The sequence below is a fragment of the Mytilus edulis genome, chromosome 7 (genome assembly GCF_963676685.1).
Source record: "Mytilus edulis chromosome 7, xbMytEdul2.2, whole genome shotgun sequence".
NCBI lineage: Eukaryota > Metazoa > Mollusca > Bivalvia > Mytilida > Mytilidae > Mytilus > Mytilus edulis.
In genome coordinates, this window is record NC_092350.1 from 18,437,104 (window position 1) to 18,458,597 (window position 21,494).

Genomic DNA, 21,494 nt, shown 5'->3' on the forward strand with positions numbered 1-21,494 from the left:
TTTAATATTTTTTAATGTATGTTAAGTACTTCATCAATGCCACAGAAATGAAATCTGTAAAGCATAAAGTAGCCTCAGCAGTTCAGTTGTTTAAGTAGTTTATTGAAGTTTTGAGTGCAAATCCAGCACATGGTAGGTACATATTGGATTCCAATTTTTAATAATTCATTAGGATTGTCACTTTTCCTTCCAAACTCTCATGGTTCTCGCCTGGACCAATAAAATCTTACTACTTCTTTATATAGGTGACAGTGTTGAACACCCAACACACAATCAGCTAATTTGTAGCATAATTATACAGTTGTATTTTGAATGTAAACTTTTGTTTTGCTCAATATAGAAGGTTGTTGAAGCGTAAGAGATTCATTTCCATGATTAAGCATCATTTTGTCTGAACTTGCCATAATATAATTTTCACATTTGTAAGATCATAGTTTTGAAGCAATTCTTCAAAATCTGCATTCAACAAATGAATTCTGGAACTCTTTCCTTTCAACCTCAGATCCTTAACTTTGCTTCAGTAGATTTGTGTGTCACTCGTGCACACCATCAAAAACAAATCTAACAGAGCATAGGGAAAGATCTGACTTTAATGAGATTGATTGACTTTCTTTTTAATGAGATCATTTCGTTTTCATTATTTAGATACACATGTATTCCTAAAAAATATTTGGTCATGTGATAATGTTTAAAAACCTATCTTTTGGTTATGTAATATCTTTCACAAATTGAAAGTTGTAAACAAGATTGGTGATAAATTGAACTGTTACTATTTCCTGTATATTTCTTCAGTTTATAATCACATTATTACATTTCTCATTAGAAAATGATCTGAATTGTCCAGTTTATTAGGGCCCCGCCGACGGCGGGTCGCCCTATAGTGATCAGTCTGTCCGTCCGTCCGTCTGTCCGTCCGTCTGTCCGTCCGTAACACTTTCGTGTCCGCTCCATATCTAGAGAACCGTTATGATTTCATACTTAATACTTAACATGATTATTAACCAACACCAGAGGGTGTGTCATGTTGTATGTACAACTTCCTAGGTCAAAGGTCAAGGTCAAAAACTTTGGTTTCAGTTGACAACCCCGTGTCCTGTGGTGAAGATCGTGTCCGCTCCATATCTAGATAACCATTATGATTTCAAAGTTTATACTTGACATCCATTTTAACAACCACCAGAGGGTGTGTCATGATGTATGTACAACTTCCTAGGTCAAAGGTCAAGGTCAAAAACTTTGGTTTCGAGTTGACAATCCTGTGTCCTGTGGTGAAGATCGTGTCCGCTCCATATCTAGATAATCGTTATGATTTCAAAGTATATACTTGTCATACATTTTAACCACCACCAGAGGGCGTGTCATGATGTATGTACAACTTCCTAGGTCAAAGGTCAACGTCAAAAAAACTTTGGTTTCAGTTGACAACCCTGTGTCCTGTGGTGAAGATTGTGTCCGCTCTATATCTTGAGAACCGTTATGATTTCAAATATTATACTTGACATCCATTTTAACCAACACCAGAGGGTGTGTCATGATGTATGTACCACTTCCTAGGTCAAAGGTCTGTCTGTCTGTTGGTCTGTCCATCGCTAACAAATTTGATCCACATTATATTTTGAGAGGACAGCTGTTATTATTTCATACTTTATACCTGACAAACATTTTCAACTTAACATATATATATATATATTAACCAACACAAAAGAATGTGTCATAATGTATGCATCCTAGGTCTAAGATCAGTCTGTCGGTCTGTCCATCCGTTCGTTGTTCTTAACAAATTGTGTCCGCTCTACCTCTCGAGAACCATTAATATTTCATACTTTATACTTGGTGGGTCATAATATATTGAAGGCATAATTCTAAAAATATGTGACAAATATCAATTGGGCAGCACCTTTAAACATATTGTTCAAACATCAATCCATATATCCAGAAGTCACCTTAGAGTAGTAAACAATGAGTTCACATCATGCAGTTATATCACTATTATACTATGAAAGTAAGATGAGAATATTTATCAGTTTTAACTTAAAATCTTAGATCAAAATCACACATGAGACTATGTAATAACTTCAAATAATGCTTCATATCAGATTATCCATACAACTTATTTACCCCACGTTATTGACAGCGGGGCCCACAGAGATGGCTCCCATCTCAATGATATCTAGTTATTTTTATTTTGCAAGGTAAATTTTCAATGCCAATTATGGTGGTTTATTTGAAAACTCAAGATAATTAAACCGTTATGCCTTTTTGCACTGAAAACATAAAGCTTTCAGTATTTAACAATACTGTCATATATACATGATAATCATAACTATCATATCCATAGGTTCACCAAATTTTGTGTGAATGAAACTAAAAATGAGACCTTGTCAGTCAATCCTTTTTGTCAATTTTTATACGACCGCAAACAAATTTTGCATTTGTATATTGGTATCATGTTCATGTCGTCTTCCAGTGGCGGCGTCAGCGTCATCCGAAAACACTTATTTTTCGGACAATAACTTTAGTTTATGTGAATGGATCTCTATGAAATTTAAATACAAGGTTTTATACCACAAAAGGAAGATTGGGATTGATTTTTGGGTTTATGGTCCCAACAGTTTAAGAACAAGGTGCCAAAAAGGGGCCAAAATAAGTACTTTTCTAGTTTCCAGACAATTACTTGCGTGTAAGTGTATATATATGCATCTTCCTGAAGTATACTTTGTGGAATTAATTACTTTTGGAGTGTCAAGAACTCGTTGGAAGTACTTGATAAATTGCATGCTTATATTGGTGACTTTGAATCTGTTCAAAGTTTTGATTTTTCTACCCTGTATACCACATTGCCTCACATTCTCATTAAGAAAAAATTCACACACTTAATTAAATGGGCATTTAAAAAATCAGAATGTGAATATATATGTTCAAACTCTTTTAGGTCATTTTTTAGTAGCAATAAACAAAATAACTATGTCAATTGGACATGCTTTGATACTATATATGCCCTTGAATTTTTACTAGATAACATTTTTGTTCGCTTTGGGGATTCCGTATATCGTCAGATTATCGGAATTCCAATGGGGACTAACTGTGCACCACTTATTGCGGACCTGTTTTTGTATTGCTATGAGTTACAATTTATGACAAAAATAAGCAAAGACCCATCGAAACAACATCTGATAAACAAATTTAATAATGCTTTTAGATATTTGGATGATATTTTGGCTCTCAATAATGACGACTTAAGTATGTATATTAAAGAAATTTATCCTGTTGAACTTACTTTAAATAAAGCTAATACTAACAATGACCTCTGCCCTTTACTCGATCTTGATATCTATATCACTAACGGAAAGCTGAATACTAAAATTTATGATAAAAGAGATGATTTTTCATTTCCTATCGTTAATTATCCATTTTTAGATGGTGACGTTCCCTTGTCACCATCTTACGGTGTTTATATATCTCAACTTGTACGATTCGCTCGTGTATGTAACAATGTTTTAGATTTTAATGAAGGAAATTTATGTATTACTGAAAAATTATTACACAAGGGTTTTCGATATCACAAACTAGTCAAAACATTTACTAAATTTTATCATCGGTATAAGAACATCATTCGTAAATATAGCTCAACATGCAGACTTCTTATATGTTCAGGTATTTCACATCCAATTTTTTATGGAAATATTCTTTATAAAGCACAAAGGTGTCAGTATTCACCTCAAAAACTAACAAAACCTTTGAATAGACTTATTAAGAATGGATATAGTAACGATACTGTTGTCAGGTCATTAAAGATTGCATATTTTGGCGTTAATATTGATTCACTTATAGGGTCTTTGCATCGGAACTAAACACATTTATTCAAAAACCAGTTGTTGGCATGACACGGGTTATGTTCTTCTCATATATGTTATGATGGTATGATACTAAACCCCTAACGGGAAGGATTGTGCCTGATGTTCATATGATGAAATCATAATCTTTCAGTCAGTTTAATTGAAGTCTGGAGCTGGCATGTCAGTTAACTGCTAGTAGTCTGTTGTTATTTATGTATTATTGTCATTTTGTTTATTTTCTTTGGTTACATCTTCTGACATCAGACTCAGACTTCTCTTGAACTGAATTTTAATGTTCGTATTGTTATGCGTTTACTTTTCTACATTGGCTAGAGGTATAGGGGGAGGGTTGAGATCTCACAAACATGTTTAACCCCGCCGCATTTTTGCGTCTGTCCCAAGTCAGGAGCCTCTGGCCTTTGTTAGTCTTGTATTATTTTAATTTTAGTTTCTTGTGTACAATTTGGAAATTAGTATTGCGTTCATTATCACTAAACTAGTATATATTTGTTTAGGGGCCAGCTGAAGGACACCTCCGGGTGCGGGAATTTTTCGCTACATTGAAGACCTGTTGGTGATCTTCTGTTGGGTTTTTTTTCTATGGTCGGGTTGTTGTCTCTTTGGCACATTCCCCATTTCCATTCTCAATTTTATTTGTATAAATTGCTTATTTCTTGACCAATTTCAATGGGTTTTTTTTCTTGAATTCTTGGGGTTTTTTAATATGCTGAATCTAAGGGTGAACTTTTTTTTGTTGGTATTTGGCCCTGATTTTGAATTGGTCCACATAAGGTTCAAAGGATCCCAAATTAAACTTTGTTTGATTTCATCAAAAATTTAATTTTTGAGATTCTTTGATATGCCGAATCTTACTGTGTTTTTAGATTTTTAACCGCATTTTTTCGGTTATTGATATGGGGATGTACAGCGGTACGGCGGTCGGGATGCAAAGCGGGCGGCAGCCAAATGTTGTCCGTGCATTTACGCATGAACCGTTCAACCAAAGCTTTTGAAATTTTAATATGTTGTTACTGACAACAAAATGGAGGTCAAGTTTAATAATGATGATTTTGACTTTTATGGTTCTGGAGTTATGGTTCTTGAAAGATTGAAGAATGGTGTTTCCAGTCATCTAAATTCAGGTCTAAATTAAACTTTTTTTGATTTCAAGAAAATTTAATATATGTGGTTCTTTGATAATCTAAATCTAGCCATGTATTTAGATTTTTGATTTTTGGGCCCTGTTATCAAATTGGTCAACATTTAGGTCAAAAGGGTGCAAGATTAAACTTTGTTTGATTTTATCAAAAATTGAATTCTTGGGATTCTTTAATATGCTTAAAATCAATCCATGTATTTACATTTTGGATATTTGAACATAACAGTTAAAAAAAAATTAAGTTCATTAGACCACATTCATTCTGTGTCAGAAACCTATACTATGTCAAATATTTAATCACAATCCAAATTCAGAGCTGTATCAAGCTTAAATGTTGTGTCCATACTGGCCCCAATGGTCCAGAGTTCGACCTCTGCGGTCGTATCAAGCTGCACCCTGCGGAACATTTTATTCATGTTAGGTTTTAAGAGGGATTCCCAGAGAAAGTATGCATTGATTAAAATATTTGGTATGTTGATTTTTTAAATGGAGTATATGTATATTTCAGTCGGATAAGATACCAGCCCCCCTAAGAAGCTCATCTACAGTTATCACTAGCCTATCAACACTTTAATAGGTTGCAAATTTGAGAGTGTCAGCAATAATTTTTCTCCATTTTTGTCTCACTTGTGTTGAAAGTCTCAGGATGCAAAACATTAGGATGACAAGACTGTGTCTGTGTAAACTATCTGTATTTATAAGCTTTACATTTCAGTGATAAAAAGATACGGATGCTTCATACATTGTATTCAGATAAGTTAACTTATGTTAAAATGTTTCTGTTTGTCATATGTCCATTGTCCTCACCTCATTTTCATGGTACCATTTCAGTGAAATACTCATCTATAGTGAGTAAAGGCTAGGATAACTAATATGGTATATGGGTTCTTTGCAACATCGACAAGTCCGTCATGTGTAGTTCACCTGACCTCAATCTCCCTTCTTGGGTCAGTGATTAAGATTAAAGAAACGTGGTAAATCCTGTTCCTACGACATTATAAGCAATAGGTTGATAGTTGGTGTGTGTAAAGATTATAAGGTATACATGTCAGACTGGCCGGTTTCATCTTACTTTGACCTCAATATCACGATTTATCAAACAATATTTAGTTCTTGATTTAGTCTATTTCTCGTATACTTTAAGCAATAACACCACTATTGTAATCCCCCATTTGTGTGCATTGTGTTTTCGGTATGGTCTTCCGTTCGTCCGTCCGTCCGTCTGTCCCGCTGTATGTTAAGTTTTTTGGTCTAGATAGTTTTTGATGAACTTAAAGTCCAATCAACTTGAAACTTAGTGCAGTGACATGTTCCCTATTATAAGATAAGATAAGATAAGATAATGATCTTTCTGATTAGAATTAGAATTTTGACCCCAATTTCACGATCCATTTGACATAGAAAATGATAGTGCGAGAGGGGAATCCGTGTGCTATGGACACGTTCTTGTTGATTGTAAGGTATACATGTTTGTTTGGTATAGTTCATCTGACCGTGACCACAATTTCATACAACATTTATAATGCTACGCTTGTGTGATACTTAAAGTAAAACCTTCATATATACAGACTTTCAACATAAATTCAATCATCAGTAAAAAATTGAAAACAACACGTTTAATAATTTCTTGCGTCCGAAGCGCTTTTCTGGATTGACCTTCATCAGGAACGCTCAAAGCCAAACATTTGAAATTCGAAGATGTATAAGTACCGAAACCGTTGAAGAGCTATATGTCAAAAATACCTAAAATAATAGCCAAATTCATCTAAAGCCAACTTTGCCTGAGGGAGTTGAAGTCTTAGTTTCTAAATAATTTATAAATTTATAAACGGACAATTTTAGTTAAGTTTGTTAAATCATGTCAGTACCGAAATACTGACTACCGAGCTGATGATACCCTCTGGTACTGACAGTCCACAAGCAGAGGTATCGACCCAGTGATGTAAAAAAAAACAGGCAAGAAATTTCATCGTGAACCCCCTTGTTAACTTTTGAAGAAACTGCCTAGACGGTTTCATAATGGCATAGTTGCATCTGGTGCATGCGATTGATGGCTCAATTATTGGTTGAGTCAAGCATCATTAATGAGTGAGATCAAACCACTGGTTATATCGGAGTTAGACCTATATATCTCGGTAGGGTGACATGTCTTACTGTAGACTATAATTTTGTAAAATTCATTTCAGCGTGTAGGTTTTATACAAAACAGGCTTCATATTCGTTTCGCATTAGCATGTTCTTGTCCTAAATATGCATTAAACATGCCACTGGACATTTAAAAGCCACCCATCATGATCATCAACCTTCATTATGGATACTTTGCTTATATTGAATAACTAATTGTGTATTAAGTAATTACAAATGTCATATGAGTTAAGCTGAGTTGACCCGAAGCCTCACCCGAAGTACTAGTATGAACTATTTATTTCATTTGAAATGTGCCATCCATCTATCCATACTCTTCATTGTCTTTCTATAAAAGTTTTTAATCTCTGCTGAAGCCAATAGGTCAATTGAAATAATTCCTAGGCTATTTAAATTAGATGTGGTATGATTGCTTGTATGTCTAGGGAGAAACTCGAATAACAGTATATGCTGACGACCCAGCTGATCAACATCATTTACTAATTAATAAACTCATCAAGACTTAAAACTCTTGTATTTACGCCAGACACACGTTTTGCCTACAAAAGACTCATTAGTGACTCTATAATCAGAACAGCGAGTTTTGTTTATTTCATTTTCCTTTGCAAACCTATTGCAACCAAAGTTTAAACAGTTTTTCTTACACAATATTCTGTTTCAACAGGCCAGTTTTGTAGTTTTTGTTAGGGTTAATTAGCCGGTAATTACAGAAAAGATGCCGCGAGTCTCCCCGTACCCTCTAAAGCCAATGCTAACTTAATGCTGGGCTTGAAATGGCAGCATATTTGTAAAATCGTTTTCCCCAAGTTAGTTTTATAGACGTCAAAAAGGAATAAGTTAAAATATAATTATTTTTTTTACATCATTGATTGTTTTAGGTCACAGACTGCATGGTAAGCATTTACTAAAAGAATAGAAAATATATATAGAAATAAAACACCATCAAAACCCAGCTGTCCAAAATCGTAATATACCATAAAACCCAAGATATTGAATATACAGGTTACTCATATTCTCTCTGTTTGTGATTTTTTGTTTTTTTTTTGTTTTGTTTATACCATTTATTTTCATTTGTGTACACATCTAATATTGTGCGTTCTGTTTTGGGCAACGTTATTCATTTTCAGTCCTCACCAGGCCGGCATATTCATTTTCAAAATCCTCCCGTCTATTCACTAAAATATCAAACGGACATCCTTTTATTTGACCAAAGAGGTGATAAATGAATGAATTATTTATCGCAAAGATTTAAACTGGGAAAATTGAAGAAAAGTTATAATGGTAAATAAATATATTTTTTTACGTATTTATTCACATAAGTCGTATAAAAATATAATTTACTCAGCACCGTTTCATCTTTAAACAGACGAAATAATCAACAAAGACAATATTTCCCCCCTTTCTTCTTTGTCTGCAGAGGAAGCGTCTTGCTATCATCCTATAGAATAAGTTATCTGAAATGAAATATCATTACAAGTATATCAATATTTTATCTATTTCCTTTATATACTTTATTTATCACAACATTAGTTCCTTATTTTATTTTATTTTAGAAATGGCTGATTCTAAATAAGTATATGGCACGAATTTTAAAGAAATACATGACCATGCATGGTAATTTTAACCTCAATATACACAAAAAGGTCACGAAAAATAGGCATTTACAAAATTTGAAAAAAAGTCAGCAAAGTTGTTTCATGAGCAAACATATCGCATCTACCTATTTTTATAGAAGAGGTAGAATATCATATAACATCTTTCGAATCTGTATTTTGACAACTTCACTTTTTAAATTGTATATTTTTCAAATGTTCATACGTTTACTCTTTGAAGCCAAAATCTAGAAACGAGAGCTATTGTTGTAAAACAAACAAACTATAAAGACAATACCGGTATTTGTATGTTTTGTTTGGTCTATTGCGGAGAGTTGTCTCACTGGCAATCATACCACATCTTCTTTGTTTATATGATATCGTTATATTTTATTTGTATTATATATATTAGTTTGGATTAAATCTAAAAATCAACGCACCATTTAACCAAATCCATGACCCCATCTTGTTTCAAATCCTGCAAATGCACAGCTGTCCTCATCACAACCTCTGCATAACCGCCTTCCATTGTCGTCTGTTATATACGAAGTTCGTCTGCACGTGGCTGGTACTATCGGTCTACAATCGTCCTGCGAGGGACATCGACGAGATTGTTGCGTCTGAACCATTTGCCTTGTTACTGGTCTGGTCTGTGCCCGTTGACGTTGAATGGGTGTATTCTGTCCACGTGCTATTTGCTGCCTTGTTACTTGCAACTGCGCTAATCTGTTTCTAGTAACTGTAGGCTGTCTTCTTGATTGTAACTGTTGCAATCGCGTTTCAGATCTTGGACGAGACGGATTTAAAGGTATTCTTGTTCGTGTGTTAGTTGTATCCATTGGCTGTCGTGTCCTTGACCTAGTGTCAGTTGTATCCATGGCCTGTCGTGTCCTTGACCTATTGTCAGTGTTTCTTTGGTTTGATGAAAACCTTCTTGGAGCTAGAACTAAAGGTCGCGCTGCTGTCAATGCTGGATCTCTAGATCGCGATCCTATCAATGCTAGTTCTCTAAATCGCGATGCTGTCAATGCCGGTTCTCTAGATCGCGATACTGTCAATGCTGGTTCTCTAGATACGACTATGGGTCTAAAAGACTCGGGACGAGGTGGTGATCTAACAAATTGTGATTGTTGAACCAAATCGTTTGAGTTTCGAAGAACCAGAGGTATACGTCTTCCTAAGTTTCCTATTTGGTTGACATTTTGTTGTCGATTGTTGAATGGTTGAATGTTAGTATTTGAAAATGAAAGTAAATTAGTTACAGGTATGGTTTTGTCGTTCCTTTCACCTTGAAATCCACTGAAAAGTGAATTAGTTACAGGTATGGTTTTGTCGTTCCTTTCACCTTGAAATCCACCGAAAACATCTGACAACGCTGAGTTCATCTTTTTCTCTGCTGATGCTTTTATCAAACCAGTTAAAGCATTTGTCTGCCTTTGCAAATCAGTTTGAATAGATTTCGTTAATAGGGTTGTGTGTTTGTTAACTGATGCAATAAGACTATTAATGGATTGAGTTATTCCATTAAATCCTGAACTGGTAGTTGATATGGGACTTATAACAGTTGGTCCAATTGCATTATTTGAGGAAGGGTTTGAAAGGAACCCTACAGGCAAAAAAGCGCTTCCGAACGGAGATGGATGTTTTGGAGTATTGATATCTGCCGGAGAATGTTTGCCACTAGGTCTTTTAGATATCACTACTTCTGGAGACACCACTACTGTTTGTTGGGTTTTTGTCTGTAAAGTTCCATCTTTAGTTGGTTCGTGTCTGTTTACAAATAGAAGGTTCCTCCTCTGCGTGTCTTGTGCTGAAAATCAAAGGAAGACATAGTAAATATTAAAAAATATGGTAATGGCATGTTTTCAGCAAACCTATTTAGTCTTAGTTTTTTTTTTTTAGTTTTAGTTTTCTAGCTGTCATAACTTTGTTTCATTTCATTGTTGAAGGCCGTATGGTGACCTATAGTTATTAATTTCTGTGTCGTTAGGTTTGTGGCGAGTTATCTCATTGGTAATCATACGACATCTCATATCTTTTTTTGGCAGTGGCTATTTTGCCGGCTCTGATTAAAATATCCTTATTCAAACCAGCAAAATATCCATTTCTATAGAAATGGCTAGTTTGCCGGCACCAGCTACATAGTCAATTTGTTAATTTGTAAGTTGTTTGTGAATTGTGAAATTCAATATTTACTTTTGAAAAGTAATATTAAAATGTGCACTATCAACATAAAAGAATCAAATATTTACTGAGTGATGTACTAGTAGTTAAATAAGTAAACAGGTAAAATAACATCTTTTGATACACACACATCTTATCGTTTAAAAACATTTATCAGTCAAAGTATAAAAAAACAACATATTGAGCATTCATTAGTTGCAATGAAGTCATATCTAAACATGTAGTTGTAATTAGTTCTAAAATCAGCTAGTGGCAGTCTAATGCTATAAGAATAAGAATAAGAATAAGAATATTTTATTTCCAATTAAAGGGCCCTATAAAGAGCTTTCATGACATTACATACAAGTACGTAAGATTAGACATATATTAGAGACATATAATATAGGAAAACAACATTGTTTAATACTATTAAAAATGCTATAAAAGGCCAGGACAGAACCAGATAATACAATTTACATCTTTAAATTATACCATTTAAAATTATATACCACTCAAAATATGTATATTTGTGGCTAATTTGCATTTCTTATTTTTGAACTTCTCCTTATCTCTAGACTTTGAGATAAATACTTTCCTAAACATTTATACACATTTAAATTTTCTTGTGTAAATAGCCATAAAAACTTTGAAAAATTGTCTAAAGATTGAAAATTATTACAATTTAGAGAAATTTCAGTAAAAAACTCATTTCTGTTATCAATATATAGTGGACATTCAGTTACAAAGTGTATCTCATCTTCAACTTTATTTAAAGTACAGTATAAACATTTTCTCAGTGTCCTATTCACATAAAGTTTAGCATATCTATCAGTCTCAATCCTTAATGGTTGAGCGCTTATTTTAATTTTACAGATTGATTGTCTTAATCCAAAATCTTTTAGATCCAAATATTTTTCAAAACAAAATAGAGTTTTAAAGGAAAAATAGGTAGTAAGTTTACCTTGATCTGATTGTAAAACTTTATTTCTATTTTCCTTCCAGAAATGGAGATAGTTTTTATATAGCTCATCTTTGATAAATTTTGTGAAAGAGTAGATACTGGTTTTTAAATTACATGTTTGTATGCCAGCTTTTTCAAAATACAGTCTATACTTGAAAACCATGTACTGTGAAAGTACTTTAATTCGTGGGTATCAATTTTCGTGGTTTGAGTAATATTAACATGTTCGTGGGTTTTTGAATTCGTGGATTTTAGTTTTCTAATATAAAAAAATAATTAAAAATTAAAGCCTTTAGAAACGAAGGTTACAAATAGTCTTGATTGAAGGAAATTGCAAAGTAAACATTGACCGTGTAAATCGTAGTGATAACACTAATTAACTTATGATAAAGTTATCAACAGATTAAAGACCATCAAAGGTGTTGTTTAGGCCATACACATGTCACCTAAAGAAAACAGTAACAAAAATAAATGGTTTAAACGTATCTTGAATTGTCAAATAATTCTTATCAAAATCAAGCCCAGCATGAAATTATTATTTCCCATATGTAGGAGAACTATGAGGATATAAAATGAACACTTTATCATACTAGCAAAACAATACCGGAAATCTGACTTTCGTCGATCAACAAAATTTTTTATGAGAATAAAAAGATCAAAAGTTGTACAGTTTAGGTTATTAAAGATTAAATGGGTATAATCCTGCATTATTCAATATATTCTGTAGATCATATCAGTGGTCAAACCTACCGATGGGGATCTTTCCATGTCTTGATTTGGACAATGGTTGATTTATTTCGTTGGACACTTAAATTCGTGGATAAAATCATCCACGAAAACCACGAAAATTGGTACCCCACGAATAAAAGTACTTTCACAGTATTCACTTTATTATTGTGAAGTTCTTTACTACATAAATATGCATCATATAATAACATGTTCTTAGAATTATCGAGTCGATGATAATATTTCAACATTGCTAATATAATATAAAAATACATTGGGTATCTCCCTAGTTCAGAAGTCACAGCAAGCTATATGTATGCATATAAACTCATTATAAAGAATAAAATCTCAGATGTTTATAACTGTGTGTTATAAGGGAAAATGAAAGTTAAAAATCTCATTGCATCAAAATTTGATAAAATAGTATACAATATTACAAAGTCAATCACATAGCTTCAAAAATAAAAAAATAAAAATTTAACTGGCTTTTGAAATAAAAGTCAGTTTTTAGTGTAAACAAAATAGTTTGTAACTTTGCTTCCGCGTACCTAATGCCAGCAAAATAACATATTTTCTTTTTTCCAGCACCAACAACAAATTCAATATATATTGCTGGTGCCGGTCAAATAGACATTACTTTTGGGCTATTTCGTGGCGGCCAGTTTTTATTGGTGTAGGAAACCCTCGATAGGAAAACTGACAATCCTAGTCAATTAAGATTGGAATCAAGTGCATCCACACGAGCGGGGTTCGAATTCACAACCTCATTGTTAAATGGCTTGTGACTACATTAGTAGAACTACTTAAATCGTTTGGCCACTGATGCCCCCGGATAAAGTTATTATAATCATATTTTAACTATGTAAGGATGTTCGATACTCACTACAATACTCTGTTTTAATATAACAACTGTTTGAAAAGACTGTTATAAAATAATAGTATATAAGTAAAGAATCTAAATAATCCGAACAAAAATTAAGGGTCCGTGTGCTTGTTTTCGAGATAAGTTAGAAATAATTCTCTCTAGAATTATCAAACATTTAACATTGGCATCCTTTTTCTTTGACTATATGATATGGGTTTTGTTCATTATTAAAGATAGTACGGGTGACCTCACCATTTTTTTACTCGGATGCAGAGTTGTCTCGATATTTATACCACAAATCTTCCTTTTATATTATTTTTACAAGTTATATATTCACGTACATAACAAGAACTGTATCATATTAAAAGTTTTTGATTTAAAAAAAAAATGAATAGAATCCAGGGTTGATATATTGAGTGAAAGATTAAAACAAAAAGACAATGTCGATCCCTACCGGTTTAAATTAAACACTTCATGTACGTTTCGAATAATATTCTATTAATACTTGAATATAATAAGAAATAGCTTTTAAAAATACATGTATTTTTTTCTAAGTTATCTAGAATTGTGGACTAATGAAATTATTTGTACGGACAATACATATGATAAAACCAATCAAGACGTAAGAATAACCATTCTAACGCAACAACGTTTGTAACGTTCATTTTGATTGGATAACGTCACTTTCTTACATGGCATCAATTGACAATTGATGCTATGGGACGTACGCGCAAGCGCAGACGGCATATGACAGATTTTAAATACATGTTTTAACGTTGTTTTCTGTCAGTTTCATTAGAATGGAGATAACAATATTGTATTTTAAGCTCCGACGGCATCAATTTGGGATTTGATGGTCGCAAATACCCGTTTACTGTCTCCGTTAACGCGTCGCCAGTAAACTTAATTTGCGACCATCAAATCCCCAATTGATGCCGTCGGAGCTTAAAATACAATACAGTTATCTCCTAATTTACGTGCTGACGAAATCATAAAGTGTATATACAATTGAAATTTTTAAATACATAAAAACTTACTTTTTACATCTGCAATCAAAACGAACAATACAGCATATAGAACTCCAATCATCTTTTACTTAAATTATGTAACTTTTAAAATAAATTCCCATAAATTAATTATTATTTTCATCATATAATAGAAAAACAAAACACAACTTTACAATGTGACGATCATGCTGGCAAGACAATCTAAAATATTATATTTGGTAAGATACAAGAGATGGTCACTGATGACGTTTTGTGAAGTATTTACGAGCAATTATTTTGTAATAAATATACAGTATGATATGGTCATTAGAATGTTTCATGTCTGAAACAAGCATGTCAATATTGCATTTTATGATACTTGTTACATGTTGGTATGCACAATTACCTGTAAAAGGTGAGAAGTACATAATTATGGATCAGGTTATGCAATTCTACCATGATCATATGCCAATAAAGTTTCTGTCATCCTTTTATTGTTCATGAAGACGATATCGATTATCTAAGGTAGTTGTAGATTTTGATTTATTAAAATGATAACATTAAACTTGGAAGTTTAGTCCCATTATTTGCAACACTACTAGCTGTACGATTTTTTACATTTGTTTTGTGTTTTTCCCCCATCATTTTCTTCAATAATAATGATAATAATAACTATTAGGATGATTATGATAATATTAATGATGGTAATCATAACAATAATAAAACTAATACTAATAATTTAAAAAAATATAATAATAATAATAATAATAATTTTAAAAAAATATAATAATAATAATAATAATAATTTAAAAAAATATAATAATAATAATAATAATAATAATAATAATAATAATAATAATAATAATAACAATAATAATAATAATAATAATAATAATAATAATAATAATAATAATAATAATAATAATAATAATAATAATAATAATAATAATAATAATAATAATAATAATAACAATAATTAGTAGTTATAATTATAATAATAATATCTTCGACAAAACTGGTCATGAAAAAAACTAAAAGTACAAGAATTAATCACCAGCTTTTTTTGTAAAATCTCATATCGAATATAATTAACGCTTTGACAAAAAATACTTTCCATATTCCTCATGGTTCTCTATACAGTATCTAAAAATTGATATAACAAACAAAAAACAGAAACTCCGGGAAAATTCTAAACGGCTAGTCCCTAAGCAAATGTCAAAATCAAAAACAGTAGTAGTAGCTAAATATATAGAGTTTGAGATTTGATTACCATTTCAACATTAAAAATAGTAAGTCTTCTCGTATCACGGTATCATTGACAGTATTATCTTTGACAGTCATGATCAGTTTTATTTTTGATTTTTTAAACCATGAATATAATCATCACTTAAATGACATTCCATTTATAAGTATCTGCTAAAAACATAAACAAACATTGTTCAGTTAAATCCTCGTATTGGAGTGCGCCAATGAAATCCGATTACACAGTGCTTTTTTTGAAGAAAAAAATGAATTGTGATGATAAAAAAAATTTGCAATATAAATCATGTACTGATATGCTGACATAACAGAAGTTGCTTCTGTTGTTTTATCTGGTTTATAAAAATGTTACTTCTTTATGTAAAAAGTCTAACGCATATATATTACTACTTTGACACAGCCTAATTCAAGTACGTGTGATATGAATAATATAATAATGAATTATGCAAATGTGAACCTTTATTTCTTACAAAAGCAATAGAAGAAATAATAGTGTGATGAATGAATCAAACACCTTTCCGGACGATATGTTTCTGTTTTTCTAACCAACACAATAATCCGGAGGTTGTTGATGCTTTATCCTCTTTGCATGACAATTTAGTGAGTATCATTTTTAATATTTCCTCCTCGTATCTCTGGTGGAACAGTTTCTGTGTAAATAGCACACTCCTATATATGAAGTCAGTATAATGATGTTAAAGTGTTCTTTTGTGTATTTGTGCTGTATTCTGTCATGCAGAGTTGTCATTTTAGCGATATAATTCAACATTGTCATATAAGCGGGAGGTTAGTTTAGCCAGAAAACCAGGTTTAACCAACCACTTATTCATAAAATGTCATGTACCAAGTCATAAATATGGCAGTTGTTATCAAAATAATTCGTTTCTATGTATGTTGGCGTTTGATTTTGTTGCTCTTCGGTGTTCCTTTGTTTTTCTCTTAAAGTTGATGTGTTTCCCTCGGTTTTAATTTTAACTGGGATTTGCTTTCTCGAAATTGATTTATGACTTTTGAACACAGGTATACTGCTGTTGCCTTTATTTATATTTCATGTCATCAGAAAAGTGCTGACTTATTGTCGGATAACTTAACGCCCACAATCAGCGTTTTCTGCTCTTTAGTCGGGTTATTGTCGCAAAGACATTCCCAATTTCAATTCTCAATTTTATTATTGATCCTTTGGTTGTAAAATCTCACCAAAAAGCCAAGACACGCGTTTCATGTACATATATAAGAATAATAAGTGACGTTCAAAGAAAATACGAATTTGAAGAGATTTCCAAAATACGACCAAGGCTCTCTATGCCTTAGCCTTAGTGTTTTGTATATTTCAACATTTATTAAACATGTAATTTTCTAATAAATGAGCATTTTAAGATATTTCATGTAGAAACAATAGTGCTGACTTCTATTCTGGTGATAACCTCAGCACTAACATCGACCAAGTGGTTGTGAAAACTCATCAAAGATACCAAGATTATTTATGTGTAGGTCGTCTAACGAATGTTTTGTTTATATAATACTCATCCGTAGCCCTTATATGACAAAATATGCAAGGCCAAGTCATGACAAAATATGTTAGGCAAAGTCAAAAACGAAGTTAGAGAGAATAAAAAATTCGGAAAACACTTTATGTGACTGGGGTAGTAATTTGTTATTGTGTCGAAGATTTCAACATTTTACAAACATTGCATTTTTCAGAAAATGAACTTTTCAATGAATTTCATGTTGACATACACTTTAAAGTGCTGACTTACTAGACTGGTGGTATTAAAAGAGACCGAATGTTGAACAGCAGTGGTATGGAACCAGCAGCGGTAAAAAAATCATCAACGAAAACCTTTTTTAAAATTGTGTACTCAAGAAGTGTTTTTCTTAAAAAATAAAACTTAAAAAGATTTTCTTATTTCTTAAGATGACTGTTCACAGCAAGGATTACCTACACATGGATCTTTCATGTGCTCTTAAATCAAACATTTTTTTTTTATTATGATATGGTTAAAATAGGTTTCGAGGAAATACACTGCAACTATAACATGAGTACCTCTGATGAAATTAGTTTAACAGTTATAACGGTGTCTCAGTTTGTGTCGAAAACACTCAGCCCTATGGCAAAAAATTAAAACGACAGAGCAAAAGGAACTCAGCAAATGAGGATGAGGTGGACTCAGGAACTCACAATGATCAGTAATTGCTGTTCCAAAAGTAACATCTTTCTTATTACTATTATGTAATTCTGTTAATCTACTGTTTATAAAATTTTGCGTAACACTTATCACTAGGCATGGATTGCTCTCGCTGTCTTTTGGTACAACATTTCGCTCTACAACTTTGTACTCGAATTAGCCTTCCATCTGGGCTTGATAAGAGTGCCACTGGTGAGTCTTATACGAAACGCGTACCAAACTATCATTAACGATCTTGTGAGTTTTCAACAACCCTTTTTTTTTTTAATCATATTTCGATGAACATTGAAGCACTGAACGAGCAGAAAATACAAAAAATATAAAATACCACGTCAGGGAACAACTCTGATGACTAACATGTCCAACCACAGAATCTATAAGATAGAAAGAAGAAAAATGCGAAATTTATTCTTTATTTATATAAGAACAGAAATGAGAAAGTAATAGACTATATGAATAAAAAACAAGATATATGTTTGAACTGTACACAATAATGTAATAATAATGATTATGGTCATATAATTCCGTTTACATATGGTGAGTTTGGGGCTCCTGTCTATAATGAAAGGCCAACAACACTGCATTCAAAATCTGGCAAGGCTTATATTTCCAATACAGATCTTCATTAACTATACAAATGTAAAACTGCATATACGTTAGAATTTAGTCTGTTCCTGTTTTTCTGGAACTGTTTCCGTAGATCCGTTCTGAACCATTGTATTAATAGTACTCACACTGGAATTCAGTTTATTGAGAGAATCTACCTCAGGAGATCCTGCAATGAGTATTCAATTATTTTTCAGAAGCAAATAGTATTGATATGATTTTCTTATGACAATAGATCTTTATTTCAATATTTTCTAGCCATGCTTAATTTATATATTTTGGAGTTTTGTGGTTGATCATATGAAGGTCACCTAAATAAAGACAACAGTAGTATACAGGTGTTCAAAATTCATAAATCGATTGAGAAAAAAAACCAAATCCGGGGGAACACATTAACTAAGATGATTTGACCATTCCTGTAAGCACCTTTCTAGTCAGTATAACTCCTCTATATATAAATGCATATTTTTGTTTTGAGTTTCCGAAATTTTAAATAACTACACGCGGCCCAAATGTAGTAAAAATAATTAGGTTTGTTTGAAACCGGTAACTCATCAAAGAAACAAGCTGTGAAGTTTTAGTAAGCCAGACCCGCGATAAGTCTACATAAAGAGCACACCAAGGGTGCTCAAATAAAAACAATTGGACAGGCAAATCAATAACGAAGTTACAGATCTTCGAAACCTCAAAATTGTAAAACGTTGTGCAAAATGTGATTTAGGCCATTACACCATTCATAAATCTGTAACAGTACTATATTTTCTACCGAATATATTCTCAATAAATTCATCATACATATCAGCATAACGATTCTGTACGCTAGACGCGCATTACGTTTCCTTTACAAAGTGACGCTCGAATACGTTTCCTTTACAAAGTGACGCTCGAATACTAAAAGTAAAAAAAATACCAAAATTGGTTTAAAAATGTATGAAATTAAAGTTAGTGCGTGAAAATTTGCACAGCTGTGCATTAAGTATTAATGTTTGTAACAGTGGAAATGAATTTGTCAGAGAGATATTCATTTTTAATTTCGGAATACCTAAGAAAAAGAATGTCTTTAATTCACAAATTTTGACTAATCAGGGACATGTTCCTGAGAGATTTAAATTTGTTTAACCTATACTTTTCAATAATTTACAGTAAACAGATTATTGTACATAGTACATTTTAAGCTTTCCCTAGAGCAGACATACAAAAACACTACATTGTGCACACAAATCAAAACTTACGCTTTATTTAATTAACATTACTTGAAAATCTATAATCACTTTGTTCAAGAATATTCACAAAATATCAATTTAAAATAAACAGCTGCGCCATGAGCGCATGATACGCCCGTCGTCTTGTGTGCAATAATCACAAATAGTTTCTGAGAAACAGCGTGATATGTTAAAAACCACCTTTTTTTTTAACAAAAAACTCAATATTTCTAAAATCAAATTTTGAATCATCACCAAAAAGTATACAGATCTTTAGATAAATATAACTACGAAGTGTGTAAAGTTTTAAGCAATAATCATAAACTGTTTCTGAGATACAGTGTGACATGTGAACACCCCCCTTTTTTGTATTTACAAAAACTCAATATTTCTAAAATAAAATTTTGAATCAAAACCAAAAAGTATACAGATCTTTAGATTAATATAACTAATAAGTATGTAAGGTTTTAAGCAATAATCATAAATCGTTTTTGAGATATGGCGCGACATGTAAAAACCCCATCCCCCATTTTTACAAAATATTAAATAACTAAAAAACAAATTTTTGAATCATCACCAAAAATGATACATACCTTGAGATTAATATAACTAAGAAGTGTGTAAAGTTTTAAGCAATTATCATCAATCGTTTCTGAGATACAGCGTGACATGTGAAAAAAAACCACACCCATGTTTTAGTTACAAAGTCCCGTAACTCAAAAAGTTTTAATATGTTAAATGTTATATTTGTTATTCTCGTGGTGTTTTGTCTGATGCTTGGTCCGTTTCTGTGTGTGTTACGTTTCGGTGTTATGTCGTTGTTCTCCTCTTATATTTAATGCGTTTCCCTCGGTTTTAGTTTGTTACCCCGATTTTGTTTTTTGTCCATGGATTTATGAGTTTTGAACAGCGGTATACTACTGTTGCCTTTATTTAATATAATTTTCACCAAAAAGTATACAGATCGTTTGACCATTATAAAGAACAACTGTATTAAGTTTCATGAAATTTGGTTGAGTCGTTCTCAAGTTACGATGCGACATGTTTACGCCGGACAGACGGACGAACAGACGGACAGACGGACAGACTGAAAAACAGACGGACGCCGGACATTTGCAAACCATAAAACGTCCCGTCAAAATTTTGACGGGCGTATACAAAATCTACCTGACGTCTTAGTGTTGATAGTGGGCGATTTATGCCTCAAGTTTTCTACCATGAAACCTAAAGCATCTCCCGTCTCGCCCCAACCATGACCATATGACTCGGCAGGATACGCTGGTTCACCATGTTTTGGTATATCGAGACCTATAAAATATGAATTATTCATACATTACCAAAAAAACTTTCATAATTGTCTCTATAAAAAGTATTTCTTAGTAAAACACAACGAGTCTAACTGTGGAGCAGGATATGCTAGTCCTAATCTTTTTACTGTTTTATAGACTGATGTTTATTCTTTATAGTATGAAATTCAAAACAGTGTAGCTGTGGCCATTGATTGACCCATCAAAATCATCCATTGACTGGGACAATTTACGTGAACGTTTGTCTGTAACAACCACTGTTCATGACGTACCTACGATAGACATTTAAACTGTGGGGTCAACAAAGGTTTCTTAACGCCTTTAATTATAAAATAATTCGAAAAATTAATCAGGAATAACCTTTGTGTTTTGATTTATATAATTGATATAAATCAAAATATCGTGTTATTTCTGATTAATTTTTCGAATTACTTTATTTAGGTGTTGAGAACCTTTGGTGACCCCATAGTTTAAGTGTCTTTAAAAAGTACATAGTGAGC

General features: G+C 32.4%; 2 protein-coding genes across 3 annotated transcripts in view; both read right to left on the reverse strand.

Moving 5' to 3' along the window:
- Positions 1–8,428: 8,428 nt before the first annotated feature.
- Positions 8,429–14,644, reverse strand: LOC139480908 (uncharacterized). Its single transcript, XM_071263855.1, has 3 exons — positions 14,485–14,644; positions 9,173–10,542; positions 8,429–8,594 (listed from the first exon to the last, which is right to left on the reverse strand). Exons 1-2 carry the CDS (start codon positions 14,534–14,536, stop codon positions 9,176–9,178), a joined length of 1,419 nt encoding a protein of 472 aa, XP_071119956.1. The 5' UTR covers positions 14,537–14,644; the 3' UTR covers positions 8,429–8,594; positions 9,173–9,175.
- Positions 14,645–18,278: 3,634 nt separating this feature from the next.
- LOC139480921 (putative ammonium transporter 1) overlaps positions 18,279–21,494 on the reverse strand; it is a 130,946-nt gene continuing 127,730 nt past the window's right edge. For both annotated transcript variants that reach the window (XM_071263880.1, XM_071263879.1), the window contains 2 exons: positions 20,855–20,995; positions 18,279–18,654 (listed from right to left, as the gene is read on the reverse strand). In XM_071263880.1, coding sequence (XP_071119981.1) covers positions 18,536–18,654; positions 20,855–20,995 — 260 coding nt within the window. In that variant the 3' untranslated portion in view covers positions 18,279–18,535. The remainder of the gene's footprint in view (positions 18,655–20,854; positions 20,996–21,494) is intronic.